The sequence below is a fragment of the Triplophysa rosa genome, unplaced genomic scaffold, assembly GCF_024868665.1.
Source record: "Triplophysa rosa unplaced genomic scaffold, Trosa_1v2 scaffold266_ERROPOS124324, whole genome shotgun sequence".
NCBI lineage: Eukaryota > Metazoa > Chordata > Actinopteri > Cypriniformes > Nemacheilidae > Triplophysa > Triplophysa rosa.
In genome coordinates this window covers 102,566-121,426 of record NW_026634282.1, presented here as the reverse complement: position 1 = coordinate 121,426, position 18,861 = coordinate 102,566, and the positions used below count along the sequence as shown (strand labels likewise).

The 18,861-nt window shown below is 36.8% G+C and overlaps 1 protein-coding gene across 1 annotated transcript; it reads right to left on the bottom strand.

Annotated features, from left to right (window-relative positions):
• Positions 1–4,480: 4,480 nt before the first annotated feature.
• ccz1 (CCZ1 homolog, vacuolar protein trafficking and biogenesis associated) lies at positions 4,481–18,496 on the bottom strand. The gene is made up of 17 exons (XM_057327665.1): positions 18,387–18,496; positions 17,787–17,862; positions 17,577–17,673; positions 16,579–16,676; positions 16,357–16,450; positions 16,155–16,235; positions 16,024–16,071; positions 15,819–15,902; positions 14,854–15,029; positions 12,324–12,405; positions 9,259–9,320; positions 6,436–6,547; positions 6,246–6,279; positions 5,958–6,075; positions 5,334–5,492; positions 5,095–5,222; positions 4,481–4,957 (listed from the first exon to the last, which is right to left on the bottom strand). Exons 2-17 carry the CDS (start codon positions 17,798–17,800, stop codon positions 4,902–4,904), a joined length of 1,443 nt encoding a protein of 480 aa, XP_057183648.1. The 5' UTR covers positions 17,801–17,862; positions 18,387–18,496; the 3' UTR covers positions 4,481–4,901.
• Positions 18,497–18,861: the final 365 nt, after the last annotated feature.

Sequence of the window (18,861 nt, the reverse complement as noted above, 5' to 3'; positions counted from 1 at the left end):
TTCATACTACAGATCATGGACAGGTTGGTGCTGGATTGTGTACTACAGTAAGTGGTAAAATGTAGTTAAATTTAGGAAACTTTAAGAAAATATATCCTTAAAATAAACTAAAAAGTGGCTAAAGCATGCAAGAAAAATGGTCAACTTGTGCAGACAATGCATTATCTGAAGCGCTGTGAATTGACTTCAAATGAGCAAAACATACTGTATAGTGCTCTCAAGATAGAGATGCTCCGGTTTCAGTGTGTTCCTGATTTAAAAGTTTATTTATCATATTCAGCCAAATGCTTGTGTTTTCATATTTTCTGGTTGATTTTGTAAGTGTAAGGTGTATTCTTCAAACCTTTTATCTCTCGTGCCATTCGGATCTCACAGAATAGGTTGTCAATCTATTTATAGATTTTGATTTGAATATATCAATTGAAATTGTAGTTATTACATGTAATAGAATTGTTTGGAGTAAATAGTTGAATATCAAGTCTTATGTACATTCAGCGTGTGGTCAAGTTTAAAGAAATAGTTCACCAAAGAATGAAAATTCTGTCATGAATGACTAATCCTCAAGTCGCTTCACAACTGTAAGACCTTGGTTTATCTTTAGAACACAAATTAAGATAGTTTTGAGGAGGTCATGGAGCTTTCTGACTCCCCCATAGGCAGCAACATTCAAAGCGCAGAAAGTTAGTAAACACATTGTTAAAATGCTTCATGTCACTCCAGTGGTTCAAACTTCATTTTATGAAGCAACGAGAATACTTTTTATGCACAATAAAAAATAATGACTTTTTCAATTATTATTCGGGTCTCCTTCCAAGGATGCAATGTGAAATACGTACGGAAGTCTGCACAAGGACATTTATTTTGACATAGAACTGTGCGGCTTGGACATGGCGTCCGTCAAAAATAGGCTAGCTGCGCATTAAAGATCGGGCAACACACTCAGTTTCTGCCAATCTCATATCAATATTGAGTGCCTATACAGTAGTATTGCATACGTCGTATCTTCGAAGAGTATTTAGTTTGATCAAATTTACAAAAGACAGATACAGCTGTACGATTATTTCCGGAAAAACACGAGCTGCTATAGGTGGGACTAGTGGGGAGAGTGGGATGGAACTACAGCACGAGCACACAACACATCATCACTAGGGCTGAAACGATTCCTCGAGTAATTCGAATAAGGGTTTAAGAAGCGCATTGACTATTTAAAACTATTTATAGCCCATTGTGAGAACATGCAAAAATCAAATGTAAAAGAGTTACATTGCAATAAAGATTTACATGGTACATATTGCACTAGTGTATTGCAATAATTTTATTGCTCTGCTTTTGACAATAAGACTCGACCAGTGAGAGACAAGTCTCTTGCTAGCCATGAAATGAACATTTTCCTAATAATGTCTTTTATGGGATTGAGATTAAATTCTGCAGGAATCATATTTGAATTTAAAGACACTTTTACACTCAAATAATTAATTACATCTTTAATCTGAATTTATACACCATAGAAAAGAGTTAAACATAGAGAGGGGGACATGTGTTTTTTGGTTTGTGACCATATTTTGAAAATGACCCAACCCGTAGAATCTCTTCAATGTTTGGTATCAGACACGCATGCCACTCTGAGACAACTTCCGCTCAGGATCACCTGTTCGTCCACGCAGCATTTGATTGGCTCGAGACTTCAGGAGGAACACACCTGCCTGAATATGGAAAGCCAGGAGGGTCAAAAACGCGTTAATTTTAACACGTTAAGTACACGTCAACAACGTGTATTTCACACGTACTCAACGCAGGGGCGGACTGGCCATCTGGCGTACCGGATGTTTTCCCGGTGGGCTGCTAAAGTATGGGGCGGAATGGATGCGGTGGCTGCTAACGTATGGGGCCGTAACGGACGCATTTGCCACTAACGTATGGGGCCATAACGGAGGCATTGTCCGCTTAGATGGACGTATTATAAATGCGAATGCACGCAACACAAATGCAAAAGACACGTATGCAAAAGACACGTATGCATGCACCCCATACTCCCAATTTTTCGTATTTATACGCACATTTGAACCTTACACGAACACTTTCTGCCTAATTCACAACACATGCGTATGCACATGAATTTTAAATAAATAAATACTTTTAAAATTAAATATACATCTCTGCGTAATTGTGTATATGTATATATATATATATATATATATATATATACAGTATTTATTATTTAAAATATGTAAGATGAAACATGCATTTTGTCATTTTGTCTTAGAGAGAGAGAAAGAGAGAGAGAAAGAAAGCAAGAGACTTTTTTGCATACGTGTGCTTTCAACTGTTCCTATCTTTTCTCTTATATTTAGAATAAATTTTAGTTCGAAAGTTTTTGTGAATCATGATTTGTTCGTGAAAGCATTCGTAAGTAGGTTTCACTCACAAATTTATGCGTATGCATGCTTAATGAATGAGACCCATTGATTCTAAATTGATTCAACGTCGGTTTGCTATCTGGGTCGACATTGAAATAAAAAGTCATTCGTATTATTGTATAATTATTGTGTATTTGTTATGTTTTGTCGGGGCTGACCACAGCCCCGCTTTCCTTTGTTTTGGCTAGAAGGGATACAGCTATCTCCACTGGGCATGCGCACTTCGATACCGCATAATTTTTGTCATGCTGACAACAGTTAATTACTATTATTTTATTATTGTGAGGTTAGGTTTAGGGTTGGGGTAGGTGTATGCATTAGCTAATATAATTTGTAATTTTATAGCGAGATTTTGCATCACTTCCGACCGTAGCTGTGCCCCTTCTAGCCACAACCTCTTCCTGCTACCATCTGCAGGTACTTCATGCTGCCAGCTGCCGCTTTTTTCCTGAACCCTTGCTGATATTTTGCATATCAAGAGACACCTAGTTGTATACATGATGAATGAACAAGGTGCAAAAACAAAAAAACACTGTCATTTCTTCCTAGACATCTGTGAACATGTTGACAAGAAGCAATGCCATAAAAACAAATGCTAATGGCAGGGTCATTTGTGTAAATAAAAATTTACCATGTTGAATAATCTCACATTAATAAGCAAGGTAAAAAAAACGCTACATTGCTATTTTAAACAAATGTAAGATCAGTCAAATAAATACGTGATAATCATAATACATTTTAACTTACCATTATAAAAATCACAAATAAGCTTAAATTAATAACTGTTTTACATGTTGGTTTACTGTAAACGTTAGACTGTTGTTGCACTGGAAACATAAAAATAGTATCATGTAACATAATTTAATTTACAGTGAGCAATGTCATCCAACTCGCAGACATGACGTTCAGGCAGACCAACAAGTATTATGTTTACAAATGCAATGTTATACATAATATTGAAATGCATCCTTGTACTACTTTCAATATAAATGTTTATAATTATTGTAATGTGAAGCAACAAAAAAAAGCAGCAGACGTCACGCTCGGCAGATGCAGACGTCACGTTCTGCAGACGTTAACGTGTTAAAATTAGTGCGTTTTTGAACCTTCTGGCTTTCCATATACGTGTTAACCTGTTGGTTTCACACGATTTGGCCCTTCTGGCCTTCCATAGTCGTACGAGGCACATTGATGTTTTAGCTATATAATATTTAAGAGATAAGTATTAAAAAATAAAGTGAATGTACATAATTCTTGAAACATTTTCACTTAATTATTTAAGATGTCCCTTTTATGGTTTATTTCCCCCCTTCCTACTATGTTTGTGATAACGAGTATATTGTGATCCTTTGTATGTTGTTAATTAGGGATGTAACGATTCACTCAGCTCACGATGCGATGCGAGTCACGATTCTGATCTCACGATGCGATTTAGTCACGATTTACTCACGATTTATTTTGAAAAAATGAGTTGAAACAAATTAGAAATGAACAACTTCCCTTGCATTATTTCTTAAATGCTTCACGTTTCTTTGTATGATAAAATAATGTTTTATTTCAAATAACAAAACTAAACTGCAATTTTATAACAAATTAATAATAGAAAAAGTCTCTTTAATATAAACAAACTAATACTGTCTGTGCTTTTCTTGGATTTTTTTGCATTTAAGAAATATCAGCATCCACGTTTAGATTTGCATTGAAAATAGCGGCCCCTGCTGTTCAAAAAATGTATCGCGATTCAGTTCAAGCATCAACCGATTTGAATCGTTGCTCATTACAACCGATTTTCAACCGGCTCACGGTGAATCGTTACATCCCTATTGTTAATATTAGAAGATATTTATATTTTACTACTACAAACATAACAAATCGTGCATATGCTAAACCCTGCTATGGTCTAACGTTTAAAATGATTGTTTTCGGAAAACTACGCCTCTTGTTGAGGATTAACGTCAAGGTAAATCACCCAGAGCAGATGTCCACGGAATATAATCATATATTTAGGTTTACAACGCTTTGTACATTAAAAAAAGTAACGGAACAAGACCAGTAGCTTGCATTTAATGAAAATGTCAATTTATTAAGTCATGGATGTTAACAGATCACTAATGACATTTAAAATAAGACACAAAACTTGAAAGACTCATATTTCGAATGTCAACTTAATTGTTTCTGTAAATGATAAAACAAATCTGAACAACCTGTATGCAAAAAAAGAAGAATAGAGCTGATCGATACTTTAACATGACTATGTACATACGAACAAACACAGAAGTCATCCTCTCTCAGTAAAATTCAGATTTTACAATTAATTACAAGAAAGCAACCACCTTTTTATAGATTAAATAAAAACCTAAAAAATTGCATGATGTGAAAAATCTTTTTTTACAATGCAATTATTGCATTACACTTATGCCGTCAGTAAAACCTGAACAGTTGACAGTTTTAGTGTAGTGAAGTAGTCCATGCCCATCTCTCGCTTCAGTCCAAGAAAAAAATATTATTGAATTGTGTTGCACACAGCCTCTTTACCTCCTCTGAAATAAAGAAAAAATTGAAATACAATTTTAACTTCAAAACTACCAAGACAAATAAAAAAACGCTTTTGTAATAAACTGCTGACTACAATCTCACACCATTATAACGTCATAGTCTGTGAATAAATACAGCCTACCATTCACTTCAATGAGGTTGGCATTCTTCTGGTTTAAAATCACATACAGCTCCCTCTGATCAGACTTCTTGCCAACAACCCAGTAATCCGTCATCGCTTTAACAATGATTTCCTCGTCTTCATCAACCCTACAAAAACACACACAGACTTCGTCTCAATATGTACTTAAGTTCCAACAGAAAAATAACATTGTTCTAAATGTATGCTAAATTTCCTAAACCGATATAAGCAACACTCACCGTGCAAAGTCACAGTTGATGTCTCCAAGGATTTTCATGAGGTCCGGGTGGACAGAGGTAAGGGACACGCTGGTGGTCTTCCGCATATGGATGGTGCTTTTCTCCGCCAGGTTCATATGGTTGAAGTAGATGAATTTAAACTGAGGCTCCTTCTCTGGCCTACCAATACAATTGGAAAGAATTATTAAAGAAGACATATTCCCTCCCCTGTGCAACAAGCATGGAAGAAAAAAAGCACAGTTTGTGTGTGACTAGTAGTATGTCAATTGATATGAGGGATTATACCACACAAAACAACACTGTGAGAGTGCATCATTCAGGGCTCAGGTCAGATCAGGACACACTGTTAAGATATGATTAATGGATAAGCTCTGGTAACAGCTACTGGAGGAGAGATGATACAGTGGACCCTTCTCTCTTAGCATGCAGGCGAGTGAAAGCCTTGCCCATATTTCTGAATAGTTACGTGGGTCACAGGATGACCCAACCATGAAAGATTGATGCATGTATGAGAAGCAACACGAAGTTGAGTTGTAGTTGTAGTGAGTTACCAAATAGCTCAAATTGTTTACAGAACCTTCATTTTCTTCAGCAGTTAACGTGAAGCATTGGATTACTACTGACCCTGATATTCTCCGGTTAATGTTGTACTGCTCACATATGTCAGAGGCTAGCAAAGTGAGTTGGGGACCAACAAGACTGTCCAGTTGCTCGCAAAACTCACGACTCAAATCCACTGCCGCTAAGGGCACAGAGAAAATCACGGTGTGAGAAAATGGTTCATATTCAGGTGATCTGTTTAATACACTGATAATACATATTCTCTGGTATTAAGTCCTCGTATAATAAAATACTTAAAGGTTATTTAATAATATAGGTTAAATATTGGTAAAAGAAAGATGAGAGACTTACCATTTACCATGAAGCATACAGCTGCACTCATTGCCTAGATAATAAAAAAATTGGCAAACATATACAGTATTATAGGTATAGGAGTGGCCTATTTTTCTTCTGGGCTGGGCTAGTTTTCATGAGCCATTAAACTGGTTTGTTATTCAAATCTGGCAACCTTAGTACAGTAGCCTATTTGGGCTTTTCTCACCTTGTAAACAATCAAATGTAGCTCCTCGTAGCTGTCCTCCGTGTTGACAAATATCCGGGGAAATCTGAATTTTGCATCTGGATCTTTAAGATTTGCCGGTCCTGTTAAAAATCTGTTTTATGAACATAGATGATAAAAGGACGATTAATACCAGTGATAAAGTTCAGCACTGTTTTATGAACATAGATGATAAAATGATGATTAATACCAGTCATAAAGTTCAGCACTAAACAAACTTTTTCACAGCATAACAGGAAATAATGACTTTCATCATATCTGTTTTTTAGTTTTCATTTTTTACATTGACGTCAATCAAGAGACTCATACACAACTATTACAATAGATAGAAACATTCAGTGATGCTCTTAAAGGCAACACGATTCATTTAAAGTCAAGTGGGTGTAAACCTCTGAAAATGTTTTTAGTGTTAATTGTTATTGTTTTGTTTATATATCTTTTTTCATTTAGTAATGTCTTTCAGAAGCTAAAAAAATACATTCATTCTCAGGGAATGAAATATAAACAATTTACACCAAAAAACATTTTCTGAGGTTTACACCCATCTGACTTTAAATGAATCGTGTTGTCTTCAAGAGCATCAGAATGTTTCTATCTATTGTTGTGTATGAGTCTCTTGATTGTCCTCAATGTAAGCATATGATTCTCAACATCATACAGGTACTGCTGGATATGAGTCAAATATACAGAAATGCTGAAAAAGCAAAGATTCTGGAGGACCTGGATATTTTTTATGAAGATCAGTAGACAGTTTAATGACTCAGGACAAACAAGAAAGTAGCGATGCACCTATCTGTACATTTTGGCCGATAACGATAACCGATAATTCTTGAACATTTGAAGCCGATAACCGATATATTGGCCGATACACCGTACAGTACACCTAAATATTAATATAAAATTTCCCCCTGAAAATCATGTACCAAGCCTACTTTACGCTAATTCAAGATTCTTTAACTTTGAAACTTTTCTGGTATAACGTTTATTATGTTCTTCCAGAGCAACCCAGAAAGGTGTTCTCAATAGCCACAAGTCTAACAGGTCTCAAGACAGAAAGTATTCAGAAAGCGGTCGGCTTCAAACAAATTGCTTTTGTACCTATAATTTACACATTCATAAATATCTATACATACTACATGAACAATGTTATGCTAACAGCAGTAAGTGAATGATCATGACAGAAAGACTGTACTGTACTGGACTTTAACTGTGAGCAGAGTGCAGCTGAAATGGTTCAACCAGAGGAAATGATTCATAATTTATCGGCTATAATATATCGGTTAAAATTGTATTATCTGCCGATATCGATAACATGAAAAATAACCATTTATCGGCCGATACCGATATGGCCAATAATTTATCATGCATCCCTACAATGAACCCTTAATCAACTATTACAAAACATAAAAACTGTCATTGATTTGTGCATGTAACATCATACAGCATTAATAATCGGGGGGTGTAAACTTTTGACCTGGGCTATTTTTTGAAATTCTGTTATTATACTTTGGTGTGAACTTTATGTTAAAGGAAAACATTTTTATGTTTGTAAACTCCACTGCTTGAGGGCGCACATTCAAAACAGATATGTTCAAAACAACAACAACGGCGTATCTTCGTGTCACTGGTTAAAATGACAATTGTCTCACGATTTGCAAATAGTTGGAACCATTTATAGATATTGTAAGTACTCAAATGAACAAAATATATAACACTGGCCTAGTGTTTTTTGGATATTTTACTGTAAAAAAGTTACAAACTGCCTCTTAAACATTTCTTTCGTAAAATAACTTGTTCAGGGCAGGACTAAATTAATAATAAACCTTAATTTTCAAAATTCCTCTTCATTTTCCCAAAATGTTCAGCATTTTCCAAATCCTGCATGGGGGATGTAAACTTTTGACTTCAACTGTATATTTTGGCAAACCAGTCAATAAGCATAGGCTAAATGACAGCACATGTTGATATCTAAATGTTTTACTGTGGAATCAAAATTGGGAATCAATAAGAATCGAAATCGTTAAGAGTCGAAATCGATAAGCAAAATCGAAATCAGAAACGATAAAATTCTAATAATACCCAACCCTATTCATGGATGCAAAAAGCTGTAATGTGGACCAGGTTATTTGTTACGGGTCAACAGTTTGGCTACACAAGACTATCCCTCCTTGTATCCACATTAACGGGAAAGACCATGTTTAAAAAAATCTGTCATCATTTATACATCCTCATGTCTTTCTTCTGTGAAACACAAAAAAGATATTTTGTGTCCATACAGTGAAAGTCAATGGGAGTCCGTGTTGTTTGGTTACCAACATTCTTACAAATATCTTCTTTTGTGTTCTTCAGAAGAAAGAAAGTCACACAGGTTTGAAATTAAATGAGGGCGAGTATGGTAGAATGATTAAAAGTAATTTCATGTTTGGGTGAACTATCCCTTTAAACACTTACACTAATGTAACTCTGCCAATTATTTATCAACCTCTGCTTGACCGATTCTCATGTTAATCTGTACATCTTATAACTCATTACAAAAAGCAACCCCTTATCATTTTTGGCTTATCATCCACAACTCATCGAGCAATCACATGTGCCGTTGTGAAGTCTGTTGGGCTCTTTGTTTTCTCTTTGCCACTAAAGCAATTCAATTACTCATGTGCAATGTGATATTTGGCAGCGCTGGTTGATCTGAGCTGTCTTAGCGCTGCGGTTGACTGCTTGTGTTCCTAAAGCCTCAAGCCTTAGCGAGCCAAGCGCCTGCCGTTCCAGCCCTCAGTTTATTGTGGGAAACACTTGGATACTTGCCTTCCGTAGTGCAACAGATTCCCAGTCACCTCTGGCCTGAGAGGAGAGTCCCTTCCTGCAAGCTACCAAACGTTTGCACACACACAAAGACATTTATTTACACAGATACATTGTTATACAGATGGCACGTGACTTTGGAACACTTTCGCAAAAACATAAACTGTGTGAAATGAGTTACACCATACGCAGCAAACGTCCAATGACATGATGTGACTGCATCTTAACGGATATTGACTAAAAAAAATTTTGTATAAATGATCAAATTTGCAGGGACAATTTTTTAAAGTGAAACCATTCCACACAATCTAGTATTGCTGCAAATGCTTTTAAAGTACATACAGTTAAAAAGTTCTTACAACAGTAGACAAGTGACCAGAAAAAGGTATAAAATGTATAACATATCTGTATTGTTCCTAAGGTACTTTATCATCTTTGATCAAGAGGACAATGTAGATGCTGCTTAAAGCGATATTTCAGAGGCAACACAAAATTTACCCATGTTTTACTCACCCTCAAGGCATCCTGATTGAATATGACTTTCTTCTTGAAGAATAATGCAGATGCGAAGTTATAATACCACGTATCATTTTTCTTCCAAGCGGTAGAATGGATTTTTTTGAAGCTGAGCAAACATGAAGCCTCGTGAACCTGAGGCTTGTTTTTCCGCCAAATGACGCAGGCAGTAAGTTCCGGTGACGAATGCGGCATTTTCCGTTTTGATCCAATAGGATACCGTCTCCCCTGGGCGGGAGCTATCGTCACGTCATTTCCCGGAAAAACAAGCCTCTGGTTCACGCGCAACTGAGGGATAACGGAAGCTAGACATTAAAGGTGTCATGAACTGGCCTTGTTTATTGTTTTATCATGTTGTACGAGGTCTACTTATGACGTTTGTGGGGTTTTTACATTCAAAAACATCAAAATCAATAAGTAATAGGCTATTTTCTACCCAGGTTTTGAGGACGACTCGACAAACGCTCGGTTTTAATGGGCGTGCCTCATTGAAGACTTGGAAGTAAACGCCCACTGCTATGATTGGATAGCAGTTTGCGTAGTAAACTTAGTTGGAGCCTTCTGTGAATTTGGTTAGAGACGTAATGTAAGGTTACACATTGGCCCTATTCACACAAGATTAGTATTATCTGGGGACCTCGTGTGATTTAGAAATGACCTCCCCACATCTGTATTTCATGTGGCGCATTCGCACGGGGTAAATGAAGCCTGTGATTTTACCCAAATTTACTGACTTATTTCCCGGATGTGATGGCAAGGCTTTGCACATAGTTTGTATAGCCTATAGTTGTATGGTGTTTAATGATATCCGTACCCGTCAACATTTGAGCCCCGTGATCGCGAACCGGACAGAAGATCACCGCAATCGCGAATCTCAAATGTTACGAGTTTCCATGATAAATAAACAAACGGGAGACTCCCGGCCAAAAACAACAGTGTTGGCAGGTAACTTGTCATACTGCCATGTTGGTCGGAACTGCATCCAAGATTTTCACCTACTGTTGCACTAGTGTATATGGTTGAGTGACAATAAAGGGATTTGATTTTGATTATGGATATGACCCAGCACACAAAATAATATCAAAACACTTCAAAACAGCCTCCATTATTTGCAAACGGTGAATAAAACCTTGAAAAATTATATATGAGCACGCCAAATCACAACGATGCCGATTCGCACGGGACTAATATTATCACAGGACCTCGGTGTTCGTCAAAATATGGTAGGTAATCTGTGGGGGAATTTTTACTTTACAAAATTACAGACATGGCCAATTCGCACGGGATTAAGATCACAGACAACCTCTGCAATTATTACAAATGACTAGAGGTCCCCAGGTAATACTAATCCCGTGCGAATAGGGCTCAGGGCATATAAGGCGATCTCTGACAAAGCAATAGTGACGCATAGTACAAAAATGTTTTACTGCTTTACATAAGATTGCTGCGCCACTCTTATCGGATCCAATATTGACGGCACAGCACTGCTTTTTAATTTTAGTCTCTCCGTAAATCCAGCATTGACCTGTGCCTTGTTCACAAAGGAATCCACAGTGAAATGAAGCAAACAAACGCTCAATGTTTTTCCCACATGAGCTGGAACCTCTTTAAAAATAAACTTCAACCACGCATTACTAATGTTGGAATCCGAAGGAAGGTTATACAGCGACTGTGTTCTTCCACAACTAGGCACTAACTGCACAGTATTTTGCGATCTTCAACAGCATGTTTTTTGCTTGCTCGCTCTATCTGGTTCCGCGCAACTTGTGTTACTTCAGTACTGTCATGCGCGAACCAGTGGGCGGGGCTAGAGAAGTAGTCGTTGATGTTCTTCTGTGGAGGCGGTTTTCAACCTATAGATAGGTGCATTCCAGGACCTGCCGTTCGCGTTCGCAACAGTTTCAGTAAGGGCGTTTTCAGTTCTGACACTTACAGGATGTTCGCTTGAATACGATTCCCTCTTATATAATAAAAACTTGGGTTAAAATTGATGTCTAAATTTATGACTCCTTTAATGTTAATAGCACTGTCAATATGGATATTTCTCCTAAACAAACGCATCGATTTGCTTCAGAAGACCTTCGTTAAGACCACGGAGCCGTGTCGAGCAGTTCTTTGATCGATGGATACACTTTTTGGAGCTTCAAAAAATTCTACCGCGGAAGAAAAATGATACGTGGTATCATAATTCTGACTGCATTCTTCTTCAAGAAAAAAGTTATAATCAATCAGGATGCCTTGAGGGTGAGTAAAACCTGGGGAAATTTTGTTTTCACCCAAAAATGTAAATTCTGTCATCATTTACTCCCCCTCGAGTTGTTCCAAATCTGTATAAATTTCTTTGTTTCGATGAACACAGAGAAAACATTTGGAAGAATGCTTGTAACCAAACAGGTTTTGGCCACCATTGACTACCACAGTAGGAAGAATTACAATGGTAGTCAAAAGTGCCAGAGACTTGTTTACTTTCCTACCTCCTTCAAAATATCTGCTTTTGTGTTTATCAGAACTTTTTTTGGGTAAACTGTTCCTTTAACAAGAAATATTCTCACCTCAGGTTCAGTGTGCCGTGGGAACAGTGAGGTTGTCAGGTATTTGAACAGAATGCGCATGTCATCCTGCTCTAGACCACTCCTGCAACATAAGGATATAAGAAGAATAGAGTGACCAAAAAGTTAAATCAAAAACTCTTTATTAAAGCAAATTACACTGAACATTCCCCCAACCAACTTCACAAAGTAGTACATCCTAAAATGCTTTCTAAATAGTTCCTGTAAACGTTGGGCACTTGTTGGCTGCTTTTTTCTCTCTAAAATATAAACTTATCAATTAAAAAAAAGTTGATTGGGCACCAACTTATATTTTTCTTTATTATTATTTCAAGCACTTACACATAAGCCTTCTGAACAAATGGTTCATACTTGCTAAACCTTCGATTTGTAGTGTACAGTATGTAAAACACAATAGGGCGAAAGTGATCAAGGAGACACATATTCTTTTATAGTATTATAGCAGAGATATTCAGCAAACACAGACAATTCTGTAAGTGTTTTGTAAAAACAAGATGTGAAAGTCATGATTTGAATTCCTCAAAGAGGATTTAAAGGCATGTTTTAAGTCTATCTGGATCCCTGTGCCAGACAGTTTGTGATTAAGAAGCTTTGGCAGTGCTGCTTCATTTAGTCCCTGCAGTCCTGACTCGTGTCCTCAACATCAGTTAAATCCTCATTCACATCACACACTCGCAGCAGGAGCGATGTTTATCAAAATCATTGTCTTGTTCCAACTCCTGCTTTAACTTAAAGGAACAATACGGCATTTTTAGGAGGACCTATTGACAGAAATACAATATAATATACAAAACTATTTCTTCAGAGGTGTATAAAGACCTTACGTAATGAACCATTAAGTTTGTAATACCTTAGAATAAGCTGTTTATATCTACATACAGAGCGGGCCTACATACATTGAATTTGCCGCCATGTTTTGTACAGCAGCCCTAAACGGACAAACAACTCTACAACGTGCTCTACGTGCGTTTTCTCTTCCTCTCCGCTGCGGTATCGTGGTGAAACAGATCCGTGATCCATACGGATCGTGCTCTCCGGTGCGGAACGCATGTGACCCGCGGATTAACTGAAAGTTTATTCATCATCGAGTAAAAAAGTAAAACGCGCTCTCGCTCGCTCTCCAGTTTGAGCTCCAACGCGCTCTCGCTCTCTCAAGTATCTGGACGAGTACAATATTAAAGCGGTTCCAGATAAACAATGACGCTCAAAACTTCTCCGTCACACAGCTAACATTACAACAACAACATATCTTGGTATGTTAGTATGTTACTCACATACTGATCCGAATCAAAGCAACCTCCTCGGGGGTGATTTTAAGACGATCTTTCTCTCCAACGTCTCTCTGCTGGAAAGTATCTCCATAGATATCTGTGAGTAGATATCTGCTAACGTGTCTCTGCTGTAAAGTCTTTATTAACACAGGTCCTAGCTCCTGCCTGACTTTTATCCTTCTTTTTATACTTAAAATCCACAAACCTTTTATTTTATGTAATACATAAGTCATAGCTCTTTCTACAGTCTTTCTAATGCCTGCAAAATCTCTTCCCTGCGTCAACATGAGAACGACATCTTTTTGTACTGTGGTGGCCACGTACACGTCGTGTTTGGACTGAGCGATTCGTGGCAAATCTATAATACAACACTAGTGGCCGCTGTTAATTAAGAACTGCGCCTTTAATCTTTAATTTACTCCAATAGCAAACCAACCACAGTTCACCCAAAACGAAAATGTATTTATTTGCCCTCATGTGGTTTCAAACCCATTCAAACTTCACATTTTATAGAAAACAAAGATATTTGAGAATGTACTGCTCTTTTCTATACAATAAAATAAAATGGTGACTGGGAGCTGTCATGTGCTAAAATGCCAAAAAAGATCCATAAAATAGTCATTAAGACTGATGAACTACGTTCAAAGTCTTCTAAAATTTTATGCATTTATAGGGATAGTTCACCTAATACAATGAAAAAAATTGGGCCATCATTTACTCGCTCACTTGTCATTTCACACCTGTATGACTTAAGTTTTTCTGCAGAACGCAAAAGATATTTTGAAGAATGTTGGTAACCAAACATCGGCAATACCCATTCACTTGCATTGGTTTTGTGTCCAAATAATAGAAGTGAATGGCACCGCCGTTGTTCGGTTACCAACATTCTTTAACATATCTTCTTTTTTGTTCTGTTAGTAGAGAGAACGTTTTTGGGTGAACGATCCCTTTAAGCTTTTATTCACTGAAATCCCCCAAAACACTAGAATGTGCATAAAAAAACTACCACACAGATATCAGTTTCCAAACACATGGCATTTAGTACTACTGACATCACACCACCACTGGTCACCATTTACTTTCATTGTATGAGACAGAGTGAACATTCTGCTAAACCTGAAAACAGACACATAAAACAACATGGGGATGACTAAATGATCACAGAATTTCTTTGTTTGGGGGGGTAAACCACTCTGTTATGCGATACTGTAACTGTAAGATATGTAAAGATTGACATTCACCATATCAGCTGGTCGTTGTAAAGAAAGGCTGTGTATTTAACCAGACTCAGGCTCTCTTCTACTCTATTAACAAAAGACTGGATCTTCAGGTAGGTCATCTTGTCCAAGGGGAAAAAGCAGATTCCTCCAAACACATCCAGCAGGTCACATGACTGAAGGTGAAGCGTCTGCAGGTACTGCGGCAGAAATAAAAAACATATGGTTTGCGCAGTAAACACAAATACTTACGAATATATGTGCAATAACAAATAGACTTATCAACTGTATATCACTAATTACTAATAAATTATATTAATACAGCATATAAGGTATTAGGATAGAAATTCTAAACAAATGTCCAGAAGTGACTGTACAACCACACTATGACCGCAAACATGGATGAAATTACTCAAGCGTTCCTGACAAGGCTGACATAATGTAATCTGACAATTGGATGTGCTGAGGTGCAGCACTGGTGTGACTTTGCGCAGCAGTCAGTGACATTTAACCTAAGGTATAGAGTGCACTTTCACTCAGAGCTCCAGGGCACAGCTCAGGTTAGGGAGGGGGTGACGCGGAGGGTTTCCCTAGACCAAAGCTGAATTATTCAGACAGGTGAGTAAGCATGATGCCCTCAAAGAAATTGAAAACCAAAGAAGCAATAAGACAAACATGGACAAATGAGATTGTTGGGCATCTCCAGTAACAGAAGACGCAATACTGGGGGAAACCGCAGATTGGATTGTCTTGACAAACACAGAGCTCTTTTGCACAATTGCTCACCTTACAATTGTACTAATGTTATTTGCGTTACATGCGTAACATCATGACTCCCGAGATGGTTTTTAGTATTGTAAAACACACTGACTAAAACAGATGGTTGTCCCGTTTATAACATATGCATGCACCACGCAGACTACAGGTATCCACCGTCTACCTTTTATCTGATTGAAGGATCGAGTTCCCTTAATTAATACTTCATTTACCCTGTAAAAGAACTTTTCAAGCTTTTGGATAAGCAGTTCCACTCCACCAGCTTCAAACGCTCTGCTGAATGTGCCATTGAAGAGCTAGAAACCATCAACAACAACAACAAACATAATCAGCTTTATTCTGTCTGCAGAAAGAAATAAAGACATAAAAACAAGCGGAATAAACTTTTCTTTTAGATTGTTACAAAAAAAGGTTTACCTTATACATGCTGTAGCACTGCTGTAATACTGACCCATAAACTGAATCCTGAAATACAAAGAGGAAAAATACATTTTTTGAGGGCAATAAAAATGATTTAAATGCTGCATAAAAGGCCACACACAACTTACAATAATTTCGTCTTCTTGGTATTCTACAGTTGGTGGTTTACCATCCTTGTTGGGTTTTTCTACCATTGGATTTCGAACAACCTTGACAAAAGAAAATGCAGATATGCTTAAGTCTCAGACTATTTTGACTTTATTCTATGTCTTATGTTTGACTTCAATTGAAAGAAAAGGTCAACAAAACATCAGAGATGCATAAATGTACCATGACCATCCAGTAGTTCTCCTCGGGCTCATGAAAAACCTGTCTATTCTTCTGAGTGTGGAGAGATTTTGCTGGTTTGGTTGGACAGAAAGTTCTAAATAAGAAAAGATCAGAATAAGCAATAGTAATAATAAATAAATAAAAATCAATTGTTATATTCAAATAAAGCATTTTTGTTTTTTAACAGGCATTAAATACTTGTTTTCTTACTAGAATGCATACCTGGTGAACTGAACAATGGCCTCACACAGTCCAACATTCCGTATCTTTTCATTCTTCTCTATTTCAATGGGGTGGTAAAACAAAATTTTCTTTTCTTCCTACAGAGAAAAAACAGCCTTAAGGCTGGAATACACTACGCGACTTTTAAAATCTGAACAGATAAAAAAACAAGACATCACACACTTGCAGACTTTTTTAAAGTTTGCAGAGAAGAACAGGTCATCACACACTATGTGATAAAATCTGCAGACTTTCTGCAACAAGACTGAAAATATGGGCAAAATCTGAGCAAAAGTCTTGTAGTGTTTTCCAGCCTTTATACACATATAATAAACATTTAACATTTAATAACCCAAATATTACAAAGAAATTTGAAAAATGTAAACAGATTTGGAACAACTTGAGGGTGAGTAAATGATGACAGAATTTTCATTTTTGGGTAAACTGTTCTTTTAAGACTGGTGCACTACATTTAAAGCCTTAAATGATATGCATTTAAGCCTTTATTCGTTGATATCACCCCTATCTCTCATATCTATTTCAATGGGGTGGTAAAACAAAAAAATCTTCCTACAGAGACAAAAAAAGCCTTATACGCATATAATAAACTTAAACATATAATAACACAAATAAGAAGAATACTGGATTTTGTCTGTTTTACAGATTTTACGCAGACCCAGGCAAAATCTGCAGGCTTTATTTTGGGGGAAAATCTGTTAAATTGTCTGAAATGTAAATGTGGAAAAATGTAAAGAACGTGAATATCAGTCTTTAGTGACTTGAAGCATAATCAAATTTAGAAAACTGTTTATTAAACAAGCACGCAAAGGGTGGAGAATGTTTGAACTTAGTAAATGAAAGGCATTCAAATTCAATAAAAAATGTTCAGCAGTACACAGATTGCGTGTGAGCCCAATTATTATAATTTATAAAAAAAACAAAACTATTCAAAACAGCTATGTTGTATGTTTAGGTTATTCTAAGTAAACTGAACTTACCTCGCCCTCACGTGGTCCAAATTTAGGGTTATATATGAAAAAACTCAGCAATGATGGTGTGTACTGTTTCTCTTGTGTTCCAGAGGCCATTCTTGGGCTTATAAAGAGAAAATATACAGAGTACAAAAAGATGTTTAGCCATGTCTGAATGAAACGTCTTTAAAACAATTCAGAATTAGACTCAAATGACAGCATCATGCTTCTCAATACCTGATCATCAGCATTAGTGTGGTCTGTGTCTACGGTTCCCTATTTGTTTATTTTGTTTGGCATGCATGCCTTTCACCTGTAAACAGATTTTTTACAATTATTTTTAATGAACATACAGTGAATTACCCATTAAATACTCTTTACGACCAAAGGTTTTGTACACTTTTTTTGTAAAGGTTTTAAGCTATGTGCACTGGGAGGATGCAATGTAAAAGTCCATATAAAGTTACAGAACCAAACAAAGCCAAATAAAAGACTGAACTTAAAACCTACATTTGTACAACACCATTTGTACATTTGTTTATTACATGGTGAGGAAACTAAAACTGTTGCTGACAAGCAAGTAAATTTCTTTTTTGTCTAGTAAACAACGGAAAACACCAAACAAACACAAACGTTTGTAAACCACACATGCGGATAGAGACATGAATTATTTAACTAAAGCAAACTGGCAAAAACATCACACATGTCATAAGACGGTGCTTAAAATTAGCTTATTACACAGTATAGCAGGTTAGCTGTAGCAATATTCCGACTGCTTAGTGCCACGCTTTAAAAGCGAGGACTACCACACCACTATGAGCAAGAATTGTTTCTCACCTTTTACAGCATGTCAACAAAAACAAACGGTTTAATGTGTTATCTCATGAAGAAAACAGAGCTGAGATCAATGCAAATGAAGGACTTCCTGCTCTTGACAGTCGCCAGTGTGTTACAGTTGAACCGCCCCGGTAGGTTACAACCGCTATTCACTCACAGTTCCGTGTCACGACTTGTTTACAAAAAAAGTTAAGATAATTATTGTTGGATTAATTGTGATCAAATATAGTTATTTTTGCATTAGTTGGGAAACTTGCACTTTAATGTGGTGGGTGAATATGTTTTATAAGCATCCCTGAGGTCATGAGGAAGTTCCCACTAAACAGACTACTGTGAAAAGGGGCATCAAGGGGATACTTCACAAATAATCTGTCGTTATGTATTCTTCCACATGTATTTAAAAACCTGTACATAATTATTTCTTATGTGGAGACAAAAGAAGATATTTTGAGAAATGTCTTGTCGTCTTGTGTAT

Excerpts from the sequence above, each read along its gene's own strand:
- ccz1 (XM_057327665.1), bottom strand. Across the intron at positions 16,451-16,578 it reads GCCATTGTTCAGTTCACCAG|AACTTTCTGTCCAACCAAAC; the intron begins GTATGCATTCTA and ends TTTCTTATTTAG. Across the intron at positions 16,236-16,356 it reads AGAACTACTGGATGGTCATG|GTTGTTCGAAATCCAATGGT; the intron begins GTACATTTATGC and ends TCTTTTGTCAAG.